Source organism: Gymnogyps californianus, chromosome 19 (assembly GCF_018139145.2).
Source record: "Gymnogyps californianus isolate 813 chromosome 19, ASM1813914v2, whole genome shotgun sequence".
NCBI classification, from domain to species: domain Eukaryota; kingdom Metazoa; phylum Chordata; class Aves; order Accipitriformes; family Cathartidae; genus Gymnogyps; species Gymnogyps californianus.
In genome coordinates this window covers 1,010,983-1,030,360 of record NC_059489.1, presented here as the reverse complement: position 1 = coordinate 1,030,360, position 19,378 = coordinate 1,010,983, and the positions used below count along the sequence as shown (strand labels likewise).

Here is a 19,378-nt window from a genome sequence, read left to right as displayed (position 1 = left end):
TTACTATCCAGGAGTTTGCATGCCATCTACCAGCATCAACCCCCAGAACAGCTAAGGTTAATAGTTTTAAATCCTCCCCCTGAGCTGCATTTTTACAAACGCGTTTCCTGTCAAACACAAACGAGACACAACTCTGAGAACATCTCATGCTTATGCCAGGTGTAGCTCTGCTTGAGAACCTGCCCTGATCACCCCCTCAGCCACGTTCCCATGGAGATGAAGTAACAGAGAATTCCTGAACAGATCATAATATCCAAAAAACCCCTTTCTCAGTATATATAAACCGTGCATTAAACACTGTTGCATAAAGCAGTATAAATGTTTGAGAGGAACTTCCTTCAAAAACAACAACAACAACAACAAAAAACCAGAAAACCGCACTAAAAACCAAAAAACCCTCTTACAGAGGGTTTGCACTTTAAATATGGCACAAACTGTGAAGTATGGTTCTGGTAACTGCAAGGGAAGGTGAACCCTGAAGTCCCAATGCCAATAGCTTTCACTTCACTTACAAAGCTTCAGTGTGCTATAAACCAGTTAATCTTCAATAGGCATCAAAGCCCATGCTAGGGATTCTCACAAAGATTTAATGAACTAGTGAAAACAACAAAAATTAAGTGGTGTCAGTGTGTCCGCATGGTATTGATTTAACACACATGCACAATAATGAGTTATCCAGAATAACTGCAAGCCTCAGTGTATCCACCCTGAAAAGCAATTGTTCCACTCGTCTCTCCACATTAACATGGTGTTTTGGTGAAAACATTCTCCCTAGAACTTGAACTTAAACCTCCATTTGCTGAATCCTGTGTCACTTTCTGTTTGATTTATTGGATGTGGACTCCATTTAACAAGTAATTTTAAAAAAAGCATCATTTGTATTTACCAAGTTGCATTCATTGTCATCTGCCACTAGCCTTGAGCTCATCAGGTAGAACATTCAGTTAAATTTTGTGTTGGGTTTGTGTGGCAGGGTTTTGGTAGCGGAGGGGGGGCTACAGGGGTGGCTCCTGCGAGAACTTGCTAGAAGCTTCCCTGGCTCCACATCGGACCCACTGCTGGCCAAGCCCAAGCCCATCAGTGACAGTGGTAGCGCCTCTGGAATAGCGTATTTAAGAAGGGGAAAAAAACTGCAGCCAAAGAGAGGAGTAAGAACATCTGAGAGAAACAACCATGCAGACCCCGAGGTCAGTGAAGAAGGAGAGGGAGGAGGCGCTCCAGGCGCCAGAGCAGAGATTCCCCTGCAGCCCGTGGGGAAGACCATGGTGAAGCAGGCTGTCCCACCGCAGCCCATGGAGGTCTACGGTGGAGCAGATTCCCCTGCAGCCCGTGGAGATCTACGGTGGAGCAGAGATTCCCCTGCAGCCCGTGCAGGACCCCACACTGGAGCAGGCGGCTGGGCCCAGAGAAGGCCGTGACTCTGTGGGAAAGCCCACGCTGGAGCAGTTCGTGGAAGACTGCAGCCCGTGGAAAGGACTCATGTTGGAGAAGCTTGTGGAGGGCTGACACCACGGGAGGGACCTCACGCTGGAGCAGGGGAAGAGTGTGAGGAGTCCTCCCCCTGAGGAGGAAGGAGCGGCAGAGACAACGTGTGATGGACTGACCACATCCCCCATTCCCGTCCCCCTGCGCCGCTGGAGGGAAGGAGGTAGAGGTATCGGGAGCAAAGCTGAGCCTGGGAAGAAGGGGGCAGCGGGGGGGAAGGTGTGTTTTTAAGAAATGGTTCTATTTCTCATTATCCTACTCTGATTTCATTGGTAACAAATTAAATTGATTTCTTTTCCCCAAGTCGAGTCTGGTTTTGCCTGTGACCATAACTGGTGAGCGATCCCTCCCTGTCCTTGTCTTGACTCATGAGCCTTTCGTTCTATTTTCTCCTCCCCATCCCACCGGGGGGGAGGACTGAGCAAGCGGCCGCGTGGTGCTTTGTTGCCAACTGGGCCTAAACCATGACAAATTTCAAAGTCTTTCTGCATAGATAAAAACAGCAGAAATCTAAACTTCTTCACGTTTGGATAGCAGTGATCCGATAGCAGCCATATGATAAAAGTAGTTCCCTGCAACCATAGTTTCCTGGTTATAAACATAGTATTTCTCAAAGTTCCCCTAAAGGAATTTTGCCACGTAGTAACTTTCTTTCGCTTTTAAAAGACAAGGATTTATGCAGGCAGCTTGAGAATTTTCACATAGTAGGCAGAGTTCAGAGCTACCCTACCACCACCATGTCAGCATCGGGAAGAGCAAGCTAGCAGAGCTCCGTGTCGAGGCAGTCACTTCGCCAACAAAGAGCTGTCACAGTAACAGCTACATTGGAAGTTAACCTCCTCTTTCCTTTCACCTGTCCCAGAAGGGAAGCACATCATTCTCTCAGGATTAGATGAGATTAAATGTCCCTGGCTAAGCAGCAGGCTCAACCCTGCTGCATACCTGCAAGTGCTCACTTGTGAGTTTTGATGAGTGGTTAGTATAGCAATCAGACCAGTATCTTAGAAAAACAACATAATGTTTCATTTTTATGACAGAAGAAGGAAAAAGTAAGATGAAAAGGATTTTAAAGCTATGAGAGGAGCACACACCTGCCTAACTTATTCAGAGGTTTGCCGTTCCTTGGCTGAAACTCTAGGCTAGTCTCCCATTACTTCAGCCTCCTGGTCCATGACACCTGGGTCAGAAAAATCATTTTCTCCCTAACTCTCTCAACACCTTCCCTTGAAAATATTCCTAATGTCACTGAAGCTGTTTGCCCTGCTTTTCAAAATTATCCAAGACTTCTGCCAGTGTTTACAAGCTGTGGCTCTCTTCTGTAAGAAAATACCCTGTGAGCTCAAGAAATCAAAAACAGGACAAAAAAATTAAACAGATCTTGTGCTGTCCCTCACATGAGCAAAAGGTGTCAGTCAAAGGCACTACATATCTAAACGAGAACCTGGTCAAATTAACTCACTTAGTTTGTTGCTTATATAAGTCAGGAAGAGTTTAAGAATTTTAAGTTATTACGAGTATCTCCAAAAGACAGCTAATAACTCTTGAAGCTGTGGTGACTCAACTGCTTACCATTGTGTGCAATGTCTATAGGCTTCCGCCTGTTTTAACCTAGTCTGGCAAATGACCTGAAGTTTTTCATTCGGGACTACACATAACCTTGAGAGGACCAAGTGAAATGTGCCCATAGGAATGAATCGACAGAGCTCTGTGCTACCTGGGCGCACATGCTGGATTCCTCGCACCATGTCTTCAGCTGGCACCACAATTGTTCGTGATCCTCTCTGTTGTTGGGTAAAAACATTGCTCTTCGAAAGCTCCTGCTATCTGTAGCAGTCTTTTATAACTTTCTGCCTAATTAACTTGGTATGAGTTTCTGTAACATCTTTCTTTGGTTTATCGCTCAATTTCTTTCACTATAGCATTATTTAATGCTACTGTATTATTTACAGCAACTGCAATATTTGGAATATGATTTGTACAAAGGACAATCTACAAAAACTTGTCTTGCACTATGTACTATTTCTGCTCACTGAAGAAGCAGATATGTAATTCCCAGAACAGTAAATCCCTTTATCTGAGCAAACCTAGATATTGAGCTGGAATCTAAAACATATTAAGTAGAAGATAACAATATTTTCAGCTTTCTAGTTCTGATTAATAAAACGCTGTCCCAAATGCATAGTTCAAATCCTGTAATTCAATATTGCAGAGAAACTTCAGGTTAGATGAAGCATTTGGATTAACAAGTCTATCATTTCAACGGACAACCTACCCAAATTATGCACTTGCCTTCAACAATGGGGAAGATACTCACCACCTCAGAGCAATTTTGATCGGCGTGGTAAGGCATGATGTGAAAAGGTCAGCCGGCAGATCAGGGATCATGGGTAGCAATTCACTGGCTTCACACGCTGCCAGCTGAATGCAGTTCTTCATCGATGGCGGCAAAGGCATTTGAGCAAGTGGATGGTTCGGGTTAATAGCGGCCACCTGGAAGGATCAAGGAGATTACACAGGTCCTGAGTCCAGTAAAGTTCATTCCGATACCACCTTGAAAATAACCAACGAAGAGCTGGTAGCACCGGCTGTAGTTTTAACTCACGTACAATTAACAGTATTTAAGTCTATTTACCGTAACAATACCACACACCAAAACCAGCAACTTGCAACAGACTGAACTGTGATCACCACTTCAGAGTCTTCAGTTCACAGCTGCCAGCTTGGAACCAAGCATTGTAGAAGCAAGTTGGGCTAATTATTCTTTCTTTCACATTTAAGCAAAACCCATCCTTCCTGTGGCTCATAACCGTTCACCACAGATGGCAGAATAGCTTCAAATGGAAAAATGCAATTCATTTGGCTGTACAAGGTAGCATTTCCTGCCCTGGAGCATAAAGAGGACTCTTGTTGGTAAGCCAGAAGAATACTGAACTCCCTGTGTTTCTCCCCATACATCTCTCTACTTCACTAGAGCAAAAAGGTCAAGCTGGGAAAGGAAAATTACCGTATGTAAGTAGAGAGGCTATCTTCCAACAAAAAGAGAAAAAGAAATGTGCCCTGCCTTCTGCAATGCAAATATTAACATATCCGCAGATACAAGTTTTAATCAATGCTCTAGTAAAAGGGTTCAAGGTCCTTATACGTATTCCCCTGGGTGGAAAAAACGTGGTAATTTCTGCTCTCAGCAGTGAATGTTACACTGAAAAATAACTCTAAAGCAAGGTCTTTGCATCTCAAGATCTAGAACTGTTCTAACAAGACATAATTTTGCAAGACTCCATTAGTTTATATTTAACTGGGCATAATGACCTGCTTAAAATACTCAGAACTGAGACACGTTAGTGCAGATTTCATGCTAGCCATGGACTGATGGAGTGCCTCGGTCTGATGGCATTTGTGCGTCTGCAGACAAGAACCAGCTTTGCATAAATGTTACTTGACTCTTCCACTCCACATGCTGTAGATCAATTTTCAAAAGGCAAGAAAGAATGGGAAACAGAGCAGACACTTACACGGGCATATTCAGTGCTTTTTTAAAATCAGGGTCAAGTCTGCTGTGAAAGAGTTGAGTTTCTAAAGTTCTGACCTGCACTATGGCAATCAATCTCTCCAAACATCGGTCTATAAAGCAGAAATACCATATATACCAATATTGCCATTTTTCAAAACCACAGTGATTCTCCTAATTAAAATTTTGATTAAGAGTATGATTTTTGAGACTAATAATTCACAGAATGAAAAACATAGATAATCTTTCCAGTGCCTTTCTGAAACAGGTAAACAAAATAAACACTTCAGCCACCCAAAATGTTGATCTATGGTACTCAAAGGTTCTTAAAGGAATACGGGAAAGAAATGCAACACGTGCAGCCCCTTCATTGCCCTTTCATGTAAGAGTTAGAAAGCAAAGACTCAAAGTGATCTACATGCCGTGTTATCAAAGTTAACAGAAGTACATTCTTTCAAAGACCAACGCTTCAGCCAGTTTCATTTTTTTTGCCAACTGAGTAAGGTGATACAGTTGACTAATAAACTCATTCTTTAGCATATTTATACGTGAAAAATTCTGTCTATCTGATGAGGAAATCCATTTGGTGTCTCAGAAGGGTCGATGGGGAACAGAATACCTATGTTACAAACTCAGAGCCTGGCACAATCACATGCCTCTTGTCTAGCAAAGCAACCCGATAAGCTATGGAGAAGTTTCAGATGCTATTTCACAAATTCTGCAACCTATTAAGTTTTTTGATTCCTTAAATATTTTTTTTTCCATTCTAATCCCAGAGGCAGCAGTGACACACTTTGGCTTTCTCAAGTTGTCCAAATTAGCTAAGACCTGTCCTTGCTCTCAGTTGAGTTGTGCTGCTTTCAGCAAAGATCCGTGCTGTACCTTGGGTGGAAATGAAGCTACCCTCAAGCCATCACTTGTCCTCTAATGATATTTACTCTCAATAAAACTTAAGCTGTATGCTAATAACAAAAAAAAGGTAATTAAAATACTGGAAAGATCTTTTATTTGAGGAGAAAGGCATGAGAGACAGTGTGGAAAAGCATTAGCTCTTCACAGATTTATAAATATAAAGCAGTCAAACTGCTTAGCTATGGCTATTCATTTCCTAAAGAAAGACTTGCCCTCTGGGCATCCTCATAAACAGGCTCCGTAGGTGGGAAGTACATTTAGATAGATTTTCTGCTTTCTGAGTAGTGTGAAACACTGACGACTTGACATTTGTCATGGTCTGGTAGTGCCCCTCAGTTCTCATGGGGAAGTAGCTCATACTCCAAGACCCGCTCAACTCTTGGCTTCTACACAGTAAGACGAACTAAAGAAGCTGTGACACATGCAGTGTAAATATTTGTCCATTAGGAGATTAACTATTAACAACCGTAAAATGAACATACGATACCAGCTAGTAATTACAGATCTTGTCAGACTAATAGGGATAATGATGTAGCAAAACATTCTTTTACAAGTAAAAGAAAGGAGGCGGGGGGGTGGGGGGAAAGAGGGTCGACTAAAGCCCACTATGAGCATTTACTTTTGCATTCTTAGAACATCCACTGAAGTCAGACTTTCTAGACTGCTTGGTTCCCTCACAAATGTAACTTTTTATTAGAGCAAGATACGGAATAAGTAGAAGGCTAAAGACAGATTAAAAAACATAAACTGGCAAAAATGTACTCACTCACAACTGAAGAACAGTAAATAAACTATGTAAAGTTACCATACATGAAAGGTTATCAAAATTATCAAGATACACTTATCTACAATCTTTAATTTTTTTTTTAATATGTCAACAGTTTCTGTAAGCCATCAATTAGATGTAGACCTTGCAGCAGGCCATAAACAACTCGCAACTTCTTTCAGGAGAAACACAGTCTCAAGGCAAAGTGATGCATATTTTCCTGTGTAAGCTTTGTAAGTAAAAATTCCTTACTATCAACAGAGTACTTGTGTTACTTATTGTTATTTCAGGGCAACTGACAATCCACAGCCTTTCAGACAAAATAACAGTGGTAATATTAATTTATCAATTATACTGAAATATGCTATCATTCCTGTAAGATGGTGGTAATTAATTTGTTCTGAAAACAAATTATAGCTGCCCAAGCTAAGGAGCACTCAGGTTTGCTACTTGCAAGCGCACTGTCTATCTGGAGGAAGAGCTAACGGATTTGCAAGTATTACTGCTTGTAATTAACAGAAAGGGAAACAATACATGTATTTTAAACCACTGTTGCTGAAAACATTTATGTACCTATATAATTAGGCTGAGAAACAAGCACTTGATAGAAAACCGAGCCTTTTTTGAATGAACAGACATGTTCAAGGTAAAATTGGGAGGAACTCTGCCAACTAGGAGTTGTTATTTCAGGTGTTGACCAGACCTGCCAGCTTCACACAACTCCTGCTGTGAGAATCCTCTTCCCCTGTGGAAGACATTAATGCAGCTACAGAAAAGGAGATGTTCCTCTCTCCCAGCAGATGGTGGATTAGAAAAATTCTCCCCCCAGACATGATGCTAATGCCAGATAACATTCTGCTGTGCTGTTGTTAAGCTAATTTTTTGAGAGTTAATGTTGAAGATGGAAAAATAAAAACTGTGAGTTCCTCAGCTCCAATTAGGACTAGTTAGTCATATACCCTGCTGGAGGGGAAAATGAACAGGCACTCCCACCACAACACCGAATTCCTACACAGACAAAGAACAAAACAAGTTAGCATGCAGCTGTAAGGTACGCTGTTGACAAATTCAAACAATAAAGTTGAAAATCAAAAAGTTGTATCTCATGCAGCAAAGCACACATCTAGGAGACATATTTCAGCCTTCACTTCTGTACATCTCAAATGCGGCCTTAAGACGGCAGACCTTTGCTGTGTGAAACAAGTATGAGTCAAAGGAAACACAATGTCACAATTACACAGAAAATTAATCAGAAATAACCAGCCTACTCTTTTATCATTGTTAGCACAGCACACTTAAAGTGCCTGCTTAATTCTCCAGAATTACGGTATATTTATATACACTCACAGCATCATCAGAGCTAGCTAATGAGATGATTAAGAGCATCCAGTGCCATCATTTCCACTACATGTTACAAGCAGAGCTCAGAGCTCCAAGGCAGGCGTAGCAAGGTGTCTTCTAACCAGGTTACTGCCCGCTCTGCAGACATCGTTTTGCCTGCCATGTTCTGACAGCGGCATGAGGGCAAGTGCCTGCCAGGCAGCACTCTGCACCCTCTTTCGCCACCAATATTCACACTGGCCTTACTGCTATCGTGCTTAGTGATGCCAAACAGGACAACAACCAGGAAAGCAACAGCAGGAATTCCAGTTTCTAAAAGCTGGGGTCAGTTTCCAGGTCTGAAAAATGTCTTGTGGGAAAGGAAAACAATAGCCTTCTATTACAAATATCAGGACAAAACCAAAACAAATAAAGGCAGGATCAACCAGAAAAATGAACTTCTAAACTAATTTATCACACTTAATACTATGCCACATCATATCCACATCATGCTGCTAAATGGATGTTTCTTATCTGCAAAATATGTACTTTTGTTTAGCTAGATATTAAACCAAATCCTTAACTGCCCATCCAGTTGATAATTAAAACAATTCACAGATAGAAACAGTTAAGTCTACCACAGTCCAGGGAAACTGCCAGTCCTTATATCAATAGCATTCAACTGAAGTTTGGAAACACTGTGACATATTAAGAATGGTGGGGCCTGGTAGACTTCATTAGCTTAATTGCTGCCCTGAAATTACACAGTACAAAGCTATAATCAAATGACAAAATTATCTCCACATCTGCCCATTTGCCATCCCACCAAAAACCAGTTACAGCTGAACTGGCTCTGGCATCTTCAGAGCTAGATCTTCTGCCTTCACCCTCACTTCCCTCAGAGAAGCAGTCTTGCTGACGATAAAAAATATTTTCAATTGCAATCTGTCCACCAGGATAAGATATGACAGATCCCTGCCTCTGGTAAACAAAGTCATCTTCTTACTGAAACTGATCTATTTCTTTCTGTGTACACAGCTCCTCACTCACACACACTAGCCATACTTTATTTACTAACAAAAGGCAAAAAAAAAAAAAAAAGTATTTACTATTCAAGTGTTATTTTGGAGGCAGCTCTCTAAAGAAGACAATGTACCATGCAGTGCTACAACATTATCTTTTCTCAGATATCTTAGAGAAGCATTAACTGCTCTTCTATCACTCCCAAGTTATCATTTCTTTTTGTGCTTCCTCTCTTTGAAGCCTGAACAAAATTTAGATTTTACATTAAGAAAGAGTACCAGCCTTTATATTCCATGAACAATGAAAACCCAATATAATGGGGTTGCAAACATATCTATAAATATGTTGTAATTAAATTTTTACGTTTCTGGTGGAAATGTATAATCTGATGGCACCTGACCAGTGCTCCGTGCTATCCAAAAAAAGTGATCCTGAAAAAAATAAAATAAACAGCCATGGCTTCCCTCAGTCTTCACTCTGTCAGATTAAGAGAACGGCAAGCTCCTCTAATCTCCTTTCAGTAAGACGGGCTAACAATTATCTTGATCACTCTAGCAGCCCCTCTTGAGTACCAGTTCCAGCTTTACTTCACTTCTCGTGAATTTGAACAATTCATTAATTTATAGTTTTCCAAATGAATTCTCATCCATGCTTTGTATGACACTGTAAGCACTTTTCTATCTCTGTTACCAAGTCTTCTGCTTTCTATTAATAATAAGCAGTTATCTCAGTAAGTTGTCAGTAGCTAATGAAATCTAAAGATACAGAATGGAAAGCTGACGTATAAGCCTGAAAGTATTTTCATAATCAAATAAAGTGGTAGTTTTAACCTGTGTTGCAAAGAGAAGAAATACTAAAGCAGTTTTCCCATGTAACCTCACATATTTCGCAAAATAAAAAAACCAGAGCAAATGGAATTTAGTATTTTTTTTGAAATAAAGACTGACACTGTTACTTGTGCTCATCTTTCTCATTGTAACCAGCTGTCCTTGTCTGCAGACAATCTGGTTTGTCTGACTTGCCTGACTTGCACAGAGGAGCTTCTCCTGCACAAGCTTCACCTAAGCAATTTATCTGTCTCACAGCAGAAACCAACAGACACCTGCGGCTGCCTTCCTTCCAAAACAGCTTCAAAGTCATTCTAGAGCTCAGCAAGAGCCAGGGAAAAAAGGAAATTCATGAAGAAAGCAGGGAAAGGGAAGGTAAAGTTCGGCCCATTTTTAACCTGCTTAGGAACAGAATGAGAAAACAAAACAAAAATCCAGAAGGGTGTTTTGTACAAACAAAAGAGAAAGGCTCCGAAAAATATCACAATGAAAGTTGCAGGCTGAGAGGAAAACTTGGAAAAGGAGAACAGAATATGACCACGAGACATTTTCCTTGACTTAAAAAGATGGTAACCTTCAAAAGGCATCTATTACCAATACTACTGAGCGGTGTCTTGCAGTTTCATGTTCTTCCCAAGCCACAGACTTTGGGAATTTTCTTATCTTTACGAAGTATGGCTTTATCACTGGTTGAAGAGAAGGAATAATGAAGCGATCTACATATCTCAAGCTATTAGACTGTTTTCCGTCAGTAGAATGGAATTTCCACCTGCCAAAAGAGTCACCACAAAAGCATCTCCAAAAACTGGAATTTAGAATGAAAGGAATCACAGCCAGGCATACTGTTAATATCTGCTTGAAGGTTGTATTTGTGACAGTCGGTTGCCTGATTAATTAATATTCCTTCCTTGAAGGTTTTTTTTTTTTTAAATACAGGGTCTTAGAACTGTGAGAGTGTAAGAAGTTAACCTTTAAAAAATGTGCTTTCTATGTAAGTTAAAGCTAGCAGGAATTTCTGGCTGTGGGGAGCCTTGCCATCCCAAGTTGCTGCACAAAGAATCCTGACTTCTTACCTTCCACTTTGCAAATGTAATTACTAATAAATTTATTGAAGTAAATCTGAAATGCAACGAAAGATAGCTTTTCATTAGAAACACATTCAACTTAAGCACTTTGTGAAACTGAAACCACCAGTGACAATCCCTCTGTGTATCAGGTTTATTTTATTTTGTTCTGCATTTTCACATTCACTTCAACAGCACAAAACTCTAACTGCATCCAAATACATACCCAGATACTAGACTTTTGCAACTAAAATAAATATGTCTAGTTCACCTCAGCATTTATCTCAGCAGAAAAGACCATTAGGGCACAAATTGATTCTATTAACTTTACCATTTAATTAGTGCTTGTATTAAAAATTGTTCCAAGTTTAATAGGATAACAAACTGAACCAGAAAGCTGGAATGGCAAAATTATTTGCAAATTAATTTGCCTTACAACATAGTTTTAAGCACATTTTTCAGCTGTATATAGCAAAGCAAGCTTAAACTTAACCCTGCGGCACAAACACAAATGAAACCTTTGCAACAGACTGCGATCTCACCTCCAACTCTTGCTCCCTCTGTAGTGCAAATTGTTTGAATGACTTGACAATAAGGCCAGCATTAGAGCAATCATAGACGAAAATGGAAGGACTGCCCATCCAAGTTTGCAGGTCATATATGGATAGAGGAATATACTGAGTATAGTTCTATAAGAAGAAAAAAAAACACTCGAGTTACAAAGAGACAGAGAAGCAACAGAACTTTCACTGGTGAGATAATAAAATACACATTAAAAAATTCCAATTCTGAAATCACAAAATAAAACCTAGATTGAACATTGGGCATATTAATCAATACAAATACCAATCAATATCTACTAATAATGAGGACTATGAACCCAACTCCAACAAAAACGACAAGTAGATTTTATTGTGGTATTGTTTGAAACACTAAACTCTAAACTAAAATTCTAAAACTCAGCAAAGAGTGCTTTGATATGTGCTAACAACTCCAACCAGCATTTAATAGTCCAATTTTATCTCATATTTCTGCAACACTGATAAAGGATGTAAACCAGCTGTCTTTAACATCAAACGTCTTAAACTGAAAACTCCATCAATAAATCAAGATTGATAATTAAGACTATGTAGCCCATCAGCAGCTACGCCATCTTAGTTTAACGAGATGCTTCATAATTTTATTACAGCCTTTAACTTCTGTGCAACTTTCAGAATTATCCAATAAAATTAAAACCAACAAAGCCTGCCTTCAACAAAGTGAAGTACCAACAATTCAGTTTCTGTAAATATGAAGTATTTTGTTCCTTGTCTTCCATCTTAATGCCCCCAAATAACTGGAGGCAGGAGCTTCTTAAAATACAAGGAGGATCAAAAATCAGACATTTAAAATTAGCTATGAAGGGCCACATCCTAAACTAAGTGGCAGAACTGAAAATACAAACCAAAGGAGCCTTCTTCCGTTTAAGCCTGCAAAGGGTCACTACCAAATATACAGTGGCTGACTGCATCACCCTGCCCATCTGCAGCCAGAGGGCAACCTGTTCATGTTCGTACAGCACTGAACACTGCCCAAAATCTACAGTAAAAGCTGGGATGCTCCTATTAACATCAGCAGAATGATGGATGGGATCATAATTCCCATTTAAATTCAAGAGACTTAAAATAGCTGTAATAAAACCAGTAAACTTTTACAAAAATCAAATTTTCAAGGACACATATCAGCATATATAAAGACAGAAGTGATCATAAACCATATGTTAGATAAGGTAGGAAATAGTAAGTCATTTCAAAATCCAGTTTCGCCCATGTATAAAAGTTTCGGTTGTTTCATTAAAATTAATAGGAAAAATTGTTTACAAAAGCCAAAGTTTTAGGGAGTTGTTGCAGGATAGAATGATACATGAACAATTCACCCTTGGCCCAGATCTTTTTTAAGGACATCACTCAGTTTAAGCACAGTCCAATCATAGTAAGTTACATATTAAAAAAAACCTGCTCTGACACATATAATCAATGAGATTTTATGGGCATGCATTGTTTTAACTTTATAATGCATATTGCTACAGTTAAGATTGGATTATAGCTCTGCTTAATATTGTGATATTTCCAACCAGAAGAATCTTATGTTCCGACTTTACTGTGGGGGTCACATATAACTTATCAAATTTGCTAATGATATGTAAATGAGATAGTTTGAAGAAAAAAGGAGTGTTAAATAATAGTTTTCTAGCACGGTTGCTCAGGGTGATCTTTTGATGCTTGCTCATCTTGCTTCTGCCATGCTGGGGCTGTGAGTATGAAAGAACTTGTCCGTATGTTTTGTTCTCAGTATTGACTTTGGTTTTTAGCAAGAAAGTTTCTGCTCTGTTAACACCGCTCCCACCATCCCTCTGTGACTGCTTAAAGGAATGACACAACAAACAACTAAACTAGAAACTGATTTTGAACAGATTTCATAACCAATTGCTTAACGAACAACTCAAAAATATTTTTAAAAAACCCATTCTTCAGATTTTGCTGAGAAGTTCCCCAGACCTTCAGAATAAACATCTTTGAAGTCGGGGGGGTTTTGATTTTTATCTTTTTGAAACCACATTGGGATCTTCTCAGAAAATAGCAGCAAGCAAAACAAGAAAAAGAACATCACTCCTTATTAATACAACAGCACTCACAATAAATATATGAAAAGCATGTTATTGCATCTTCAAAATCTGGCAAAATGCCAGCTACTGCCAAATTAACCAGTTTGCAAGGACTGTCTCAACCCTTCCTTTGTACGCCAATACCGTACAGTGAGCCAGAGCAGGAAGCCTACAGTAAAATAACGTACAATTCCATAATTAAGTACTGGCTTGCAACACATGTCAGCAAGAGCAGCCAGTTAAAACAACGAGCCATGGCAATCTTCTACAGCATGAAGAAGGACTGGAGCTTCTGGCCCTTGTTTGGTCAAACAGAGGCTGTTTCAGCACAGCTGTGGACAGGATGAGTGATATGTAAATAGTTTCCAAAGGACTTAATAGGAACACAATGATGATGCATATTTCGTGTTTCGTCTTCTCACGTTAGCAGTAGAATTTGCTTCTGACAATGGACACATTTCACATCTTTTTGTACAACAGTAAGACGTAACAGACCCAGGAAAAAGACATTTTCAAAATAATCATTCCTTCCAAAGCATGGTACAGTTTCTTTTTCCATTTCCTATCAAAGATGAAACAATGCTTGAAGAGTATTCTCTAAAGAGATTTCTCTAAAGCTAAAAAGCTTCCTCAGAAGTTGCTGTGTTCAGCTTCTGTCCTGGGATTTCTGAACTTCGTGGAATCCCTCAGAAATCTCAGGAAATGAACCTTGTGGCAATGAACCTATGGGAATCCATCCCCAGTTCTTTCTATATATCTTACTATCTTTCTAACTGAAAGAGTTCAGGAACATTTTGTTCATCAATCTGCAAAGCAAAAATTAACAAACTAAAGCACCATAACACCTTCACGTGCTGCCTTGGAGCAGCACTGCATTTGCTGAGCAGCTGTGATTAAAAGCTAGGAAAAAAAAATTTACAACCGAAAATACTTTCTGCTTCCCTTAATGCTGTCTCTGACCCCACAGAGTTACTGAGCTGAAGTAATTTCTGAAGCGTGTGTTTCGAGGGGAGGAGGAAGGGCGCGGGGAAGAGGAGCAGGCACCTCCCTGCACTCACACTCTGCTGCAAGGCAATGCAGTCAGAGACGCTCCTTGCTACTGTCTTCTTTTCTACAAAGCATACATAGAAGGTCAGGTTTAAATTCTAATAAAGTGAATGCAGATGGGTATCAGATTATTTATTTACTACTGTCCTCTTCATCTGTCAGGCAAGATTAAGTATCAAAAGGAAAGGCTTGCTTCACAGGTGAACCCTGAAAGGTGAAGGTAACCAGAGGTATTTGTACTACAGCAAGCACAACTTGTCAAAATCTGTAAAAAATTAAACTCAAGGAAACCTGTCTGTAGGAGACAAGGCAGGTTTGGTTTTTAAAGACCAAGTTAGTTTAGCTACTAGCTTTTCAAGTGCCTTATCCAAATCACACCACACTCCTTCCTCTTTCACACGCCTCTCTGGTAGCATTTGAGCACTGTTAACTGAATAAAGTGACTGAGATGTGCAGCTCAAGTGAATCAGGCTGCATGATACTTCCTGAAGGTTTTATCTTTTCTGATCTACCTATCAGAATATACCATGCTTAATCTCTCCTGAATACACTACTGCCATGCAAGGAAGGCTTCTTACAGCGCACAGAGATCAGCTGCAAATTCAGGGGTCTCCCTCCGGCAGGGCAGGGGGACAATCTGCTAATGCTGTGGCAGCACCGCAAGCCCACCGTCAGAGAAACGGCAGAGCCGGAGCAGGGCTACCCTTCCGGGTGCTCCTGGGACACCTTCAAGAATATGTCAGTCCCTCTGCCAGGCCCTTTGTCAACTAATTCAATCAGCTGCACAAGCAGGCAGTTTTTCAGAGGAGTATATAATAAAGCATATGAGAGAAGTATTCTTACATTACCATTTTAAAACATCAGTTCAGACAGAGCACCAACTGTGCAAGGGCAGAGGTCTAAATTAATTTTGAAATAGCAACTCTTGAGAAATTAAGGGGAAGATATTAATGAAGATCTAACGCTTTGTGAACTTTCTCCAGCATCATTACAAAGTGCTCCTGCGCCACTACATCTATTTGCTGTCTCTGATAGCTTGCTGGCACATGTTGGGAGATTCAAATAATCTGTGGCGCTACAGGAGAGACGCTTATGAGCAGCCACGTCCTTTTCCCCCAGCCGCAGCATACCTCCTCCAACCCCAGACGCAGAATTGCTTGGGGCACTCTGACAACACCATGACATTCCTGGCACCACAAGCTTTAGCAAGAGCTGAAAGCCACAGCCTCTCACAAAACGTGAGGAATAAACAAACCTAAGCATTCTGGCAACAAGAGTAGATTTCCAAAGATGGCTGGTTGTTACAGGGGACATGGGTGAAAAAGAAAAAACTGAACAGGTACTAAGGTCCTCTAAGTTTCCAGGCTGTCTGATGGTAGCTACCAACAGCACTGCAAAGCTGCTTTCACTTCTTCTCCCCTCACAGTAAACCAGCAGAAAAGAAGAGGCGTTGGGTCTGCTAGTCTGTGCATCCCAGAAAGCGCTGGCAGCCATAAGGCACAAGGTCGCTAACCCGTGCGGCTCTGCCAACTTGTGCTGCATGCAGGCTGGGCTGCAGGAGCGCAGGGAAGGCAGCGCCGGCTGCTCAAACGCAGTGGGAGAAGTCCTCTCTGTCACCACCTACGTCATCAGCCCCATAATGGCTGCACACTGATTGGGGGGGGGGGGGGGGGAAGGAAAGGAAAAATGAGTATCTACAGACTGAGAACAAAAGCATATTGAAACGTTTGGACAGACTCTTGAAATTCCATTGTTGTCTCCTATCCTTGAATTAAAACAGATGTCGCACCTCCTATTTGCCCCACTGCCCTCCAGTCTCCTGCAGCACCTGCACCAAAACCTTGCTAACAGTCTCACCAGGACCACACGCTCCGGGGAACAGGAGACAGATGCTGAACCTCGCCCCACAGGAATTCAGTATAAATCCAAAAAATTTTATTTGCTTCGACAAACATAGGTCAGCCTGTAACACGCCACATCCACCAGCGAGGCCTGTTTCACTCCTTTTGGCCCCTCACTTAGAGGATCTCAAGGTCCCTTTCAGCTCTGCCTTCATGCTCTTATAACTGAGACTTCAAGTGCATGCGTGAGCATTTTAAATCTAATTTTAAAATGTCAGCACAGTCAAATTTCAGTACCTCTACTATTTCAATTCAAGAGGGCTATAATACTGAGCCTCATTAGGCCCTCTGCTTAGATCTGAGACTGAATTCCTTACGACTGATTTCTAAACACTGCTGATATTTCCCCCCCCCAGTATTTCCTTAAATTTAATCCTTTGCTTAAAAGAAAAGTTCCACTCCTGATTCTTTCTTTCCAAAAAAAGCCAGTATTTGGTAACATGCTGCAAAAATTACTAAGTTTCAACTTTCCCCATCAACCTCTATGACAATGAAATTTTTTTTTCACCGTCTGTAAGATAAATCAGAGAGACCTCAGCTCCTAATCACCAGTGGCATCCACACCATATTACCCCAGCTGATACTGCAGGCAAACTGGCAAATACCCAGTAAGCTCTTAATAAAGCATTTGGCACAACACACAACTTCATTGAGCAGTAATTTCCTCTTCTTCCATGTGTAACACATTCTGCCCAGCACTCTTTCTGGCTTATTTATTGCCCACTGGCTGTTAAGTAAGAAGAAGGTCACTCCTATTTGTTCTTAAACACCAAATTCAGCTTCAAAATGAATTAGTATTCAGACCAATAAACAATTGGTCTGAATACTAATCAAGTCTCTAATATAGATGCACCAGAATAAAGTGATGCCCTCTTGCACTTTCTCCCCTTCCCTTCTACCCTGCTCTTTCAAATTACCAGTGAATGGTCATTCAACTATAAAAATAATACATGTGAAGTATGAGAAAAGAAGCTCAATAAGCCCCCAAAATAAAATAGGAGCATATCTATAATAATGAATGCGAGTCCTATGTCAGCTGAATGTACTTTTCAGCTACAGGCAGTATCTCTCAATTTTCTAAGACTCCATTCTAAATCAGTTACCCTTAATAGACACTAAATAGCTTAACTAAAGGGAAAGCAAAGTACATCGAGGTCACACTTGGAATCACTCGAAGGGTGTTGCATATGATCTACATAGCTGTACAAACCATGGCTACAAACCATGGCTAAGTAGGAGTAACAAAAGTCTTTAAAAAAAAATAAAAGATACCTATTATATTGTACTCGGAGGCTCTTCAGTACTCTGTGCTCTGGAAGCAGAGCTAGCCATACAGTTTATTGTCCGCACGCAGTATCTCTAGGCAGTTTGAACAATGGCTGTTCAGAGTTAGTAGACATTTTAAGCATAAACTTCATGGTAAGAACTTAATAATCAGCCAGTGACTTAAGGCAGCAAAGCCAAGTCCATCGGGGAGCCTCACTGTTTCCCCAGACACAACAGAGCTGGGGTGCTACCTCTGAAAAGCAGACGAAGCAAGTGGAAGTAGCTGGCTTTTCAGTGTTTTGCAAATGAGCTTTAGTGCATCCGAGAGAAGACCCTCCTGCCCCGCTGGGAGGTGAGGGCCAACCTATTTGGTCTCACAGAACTTCAAGAACACGAAGAAAGCAAACAGCTGTCAGCAGGGAACCAAACAAATAACCGTGAACACATTTTAAACCCTGAAAATCCAGTTGTTCTCTAGCAGACCACTTCAATAATTTACATAACAGTGAAAAAGATTCAGCTGTTCAGCGCTGCTTCGCAAAGACGCACCTTATTGAAGACCCAGATCTCCCCATTTACTGTTGGCCTGGGGACGCCATGTCCATTGTAGTGGAAAAGTACCCGCTCTTCCTTGGCGTTTCGACGCAGAGATGTACACAGTTTCTTAACTTCATCCACCGTAGGATCAAGACTCTGCTTGTACCTGGCCTAGTAACATAAAATGTAAGATAATCATTTCAAGTGTAAAAACAAATCTAAGATGCAGGCACCTAGTTAAGATAGAAACATGTATATAAATTGGTTACGCTGGAAAAAGAAAACACAAAACATTTACCGTAGAGCTGAATAAACAAAGTATGTCTGCTACTGGTGTGTGGGATTGCGCACACACATACAGTAACAGCACAGGTTTGAGTGAGTTTATCGCATCTCTGAACTCCGATCCGTTTCGCTCGAGGATTATTAACATACAAAAAGCCTTAGGAAGCTCAAATATGTTTTCAACATTAGCCAGCCTCAAAAATAACCCTGCATAGTTCTCTTAATCCTCAAATTCATACCCTGTACATCTCCAACTGAACAAAATTCCCTCTTAAAGACAGAAAATTGTATAAATCAGATATTCTGTAAACCTCAAATCTCATTCTGAGATGTTCCTTCCCTCCCATCTGGAAAAGGGACACAGCTCTTGCTTCAAGCCTTAAAAGGAACAAAAATAACAGACTGAAGGGTAGAGAAGTTCAGATAGCTATCCTTCATGGAATATGAATAAGAATAGCAGCAGCCTCATCCTCTTCCTAAGCCCCAACTAGTTAGTTCCCCTTTTATTAATAAGACAGATATAAAAGAAACCTGGCCAGCACCTCTGCAAATATGTCAAACCTAGATGGAGTCTTGCCTTTTCTAGATGAACCCACAGAAGACACAGTGAAAAATTTTATGGCAGAAAGCTTGTCTTCAAAAAGAAACATGGCCAACTTCTTGCAGCTAGACTACATACACTATGGGCATACGCATTTTCAGTAACAAGTTTACTTTGAACTCACAGATCTCTCCATCCCAGCACCTCATCACCGCTACTGGCTCCATCAGGCCATAAACGTGACTATGGCTC

General features: G+C 40.6%; 1 protein-coding gene across 3 annotated transcripts in view; it reads right to left on the bottom strand.

Moving 5' to 3' along the window:
• The window catches only part of RPTOR (regulatory associated protein of MTOR complex 1), a 162,010-nt gene that overhangs the window by 99,671 nt on the left and 42,961 nt on the right, over window positions 1–19,378 (bottom strand). For all 3 annotated transcript variants that reach the window (XM_050908318.1, XM_050908319.1, XM_050908320.1), the window contains exons 4-6: window positions 18,313–18,471; window positions 11,448–11,594; window positions 3,800–3,975 (exon numbers count right to left, since the gene is read on the bottom strand). In XM_050908318.1, coding sequence (XP_050764275.1) covers window positions 3,800–3,975; window positions 11,448–11,594; window positions 18,313–18,471 — 482 coding nt within the window. The remainder of the gene's footprint in view (window positions 1–3,799; window positions 3,976–11,447; window positions 11,595–18,312; window positions 18,472–19,378) is intronic.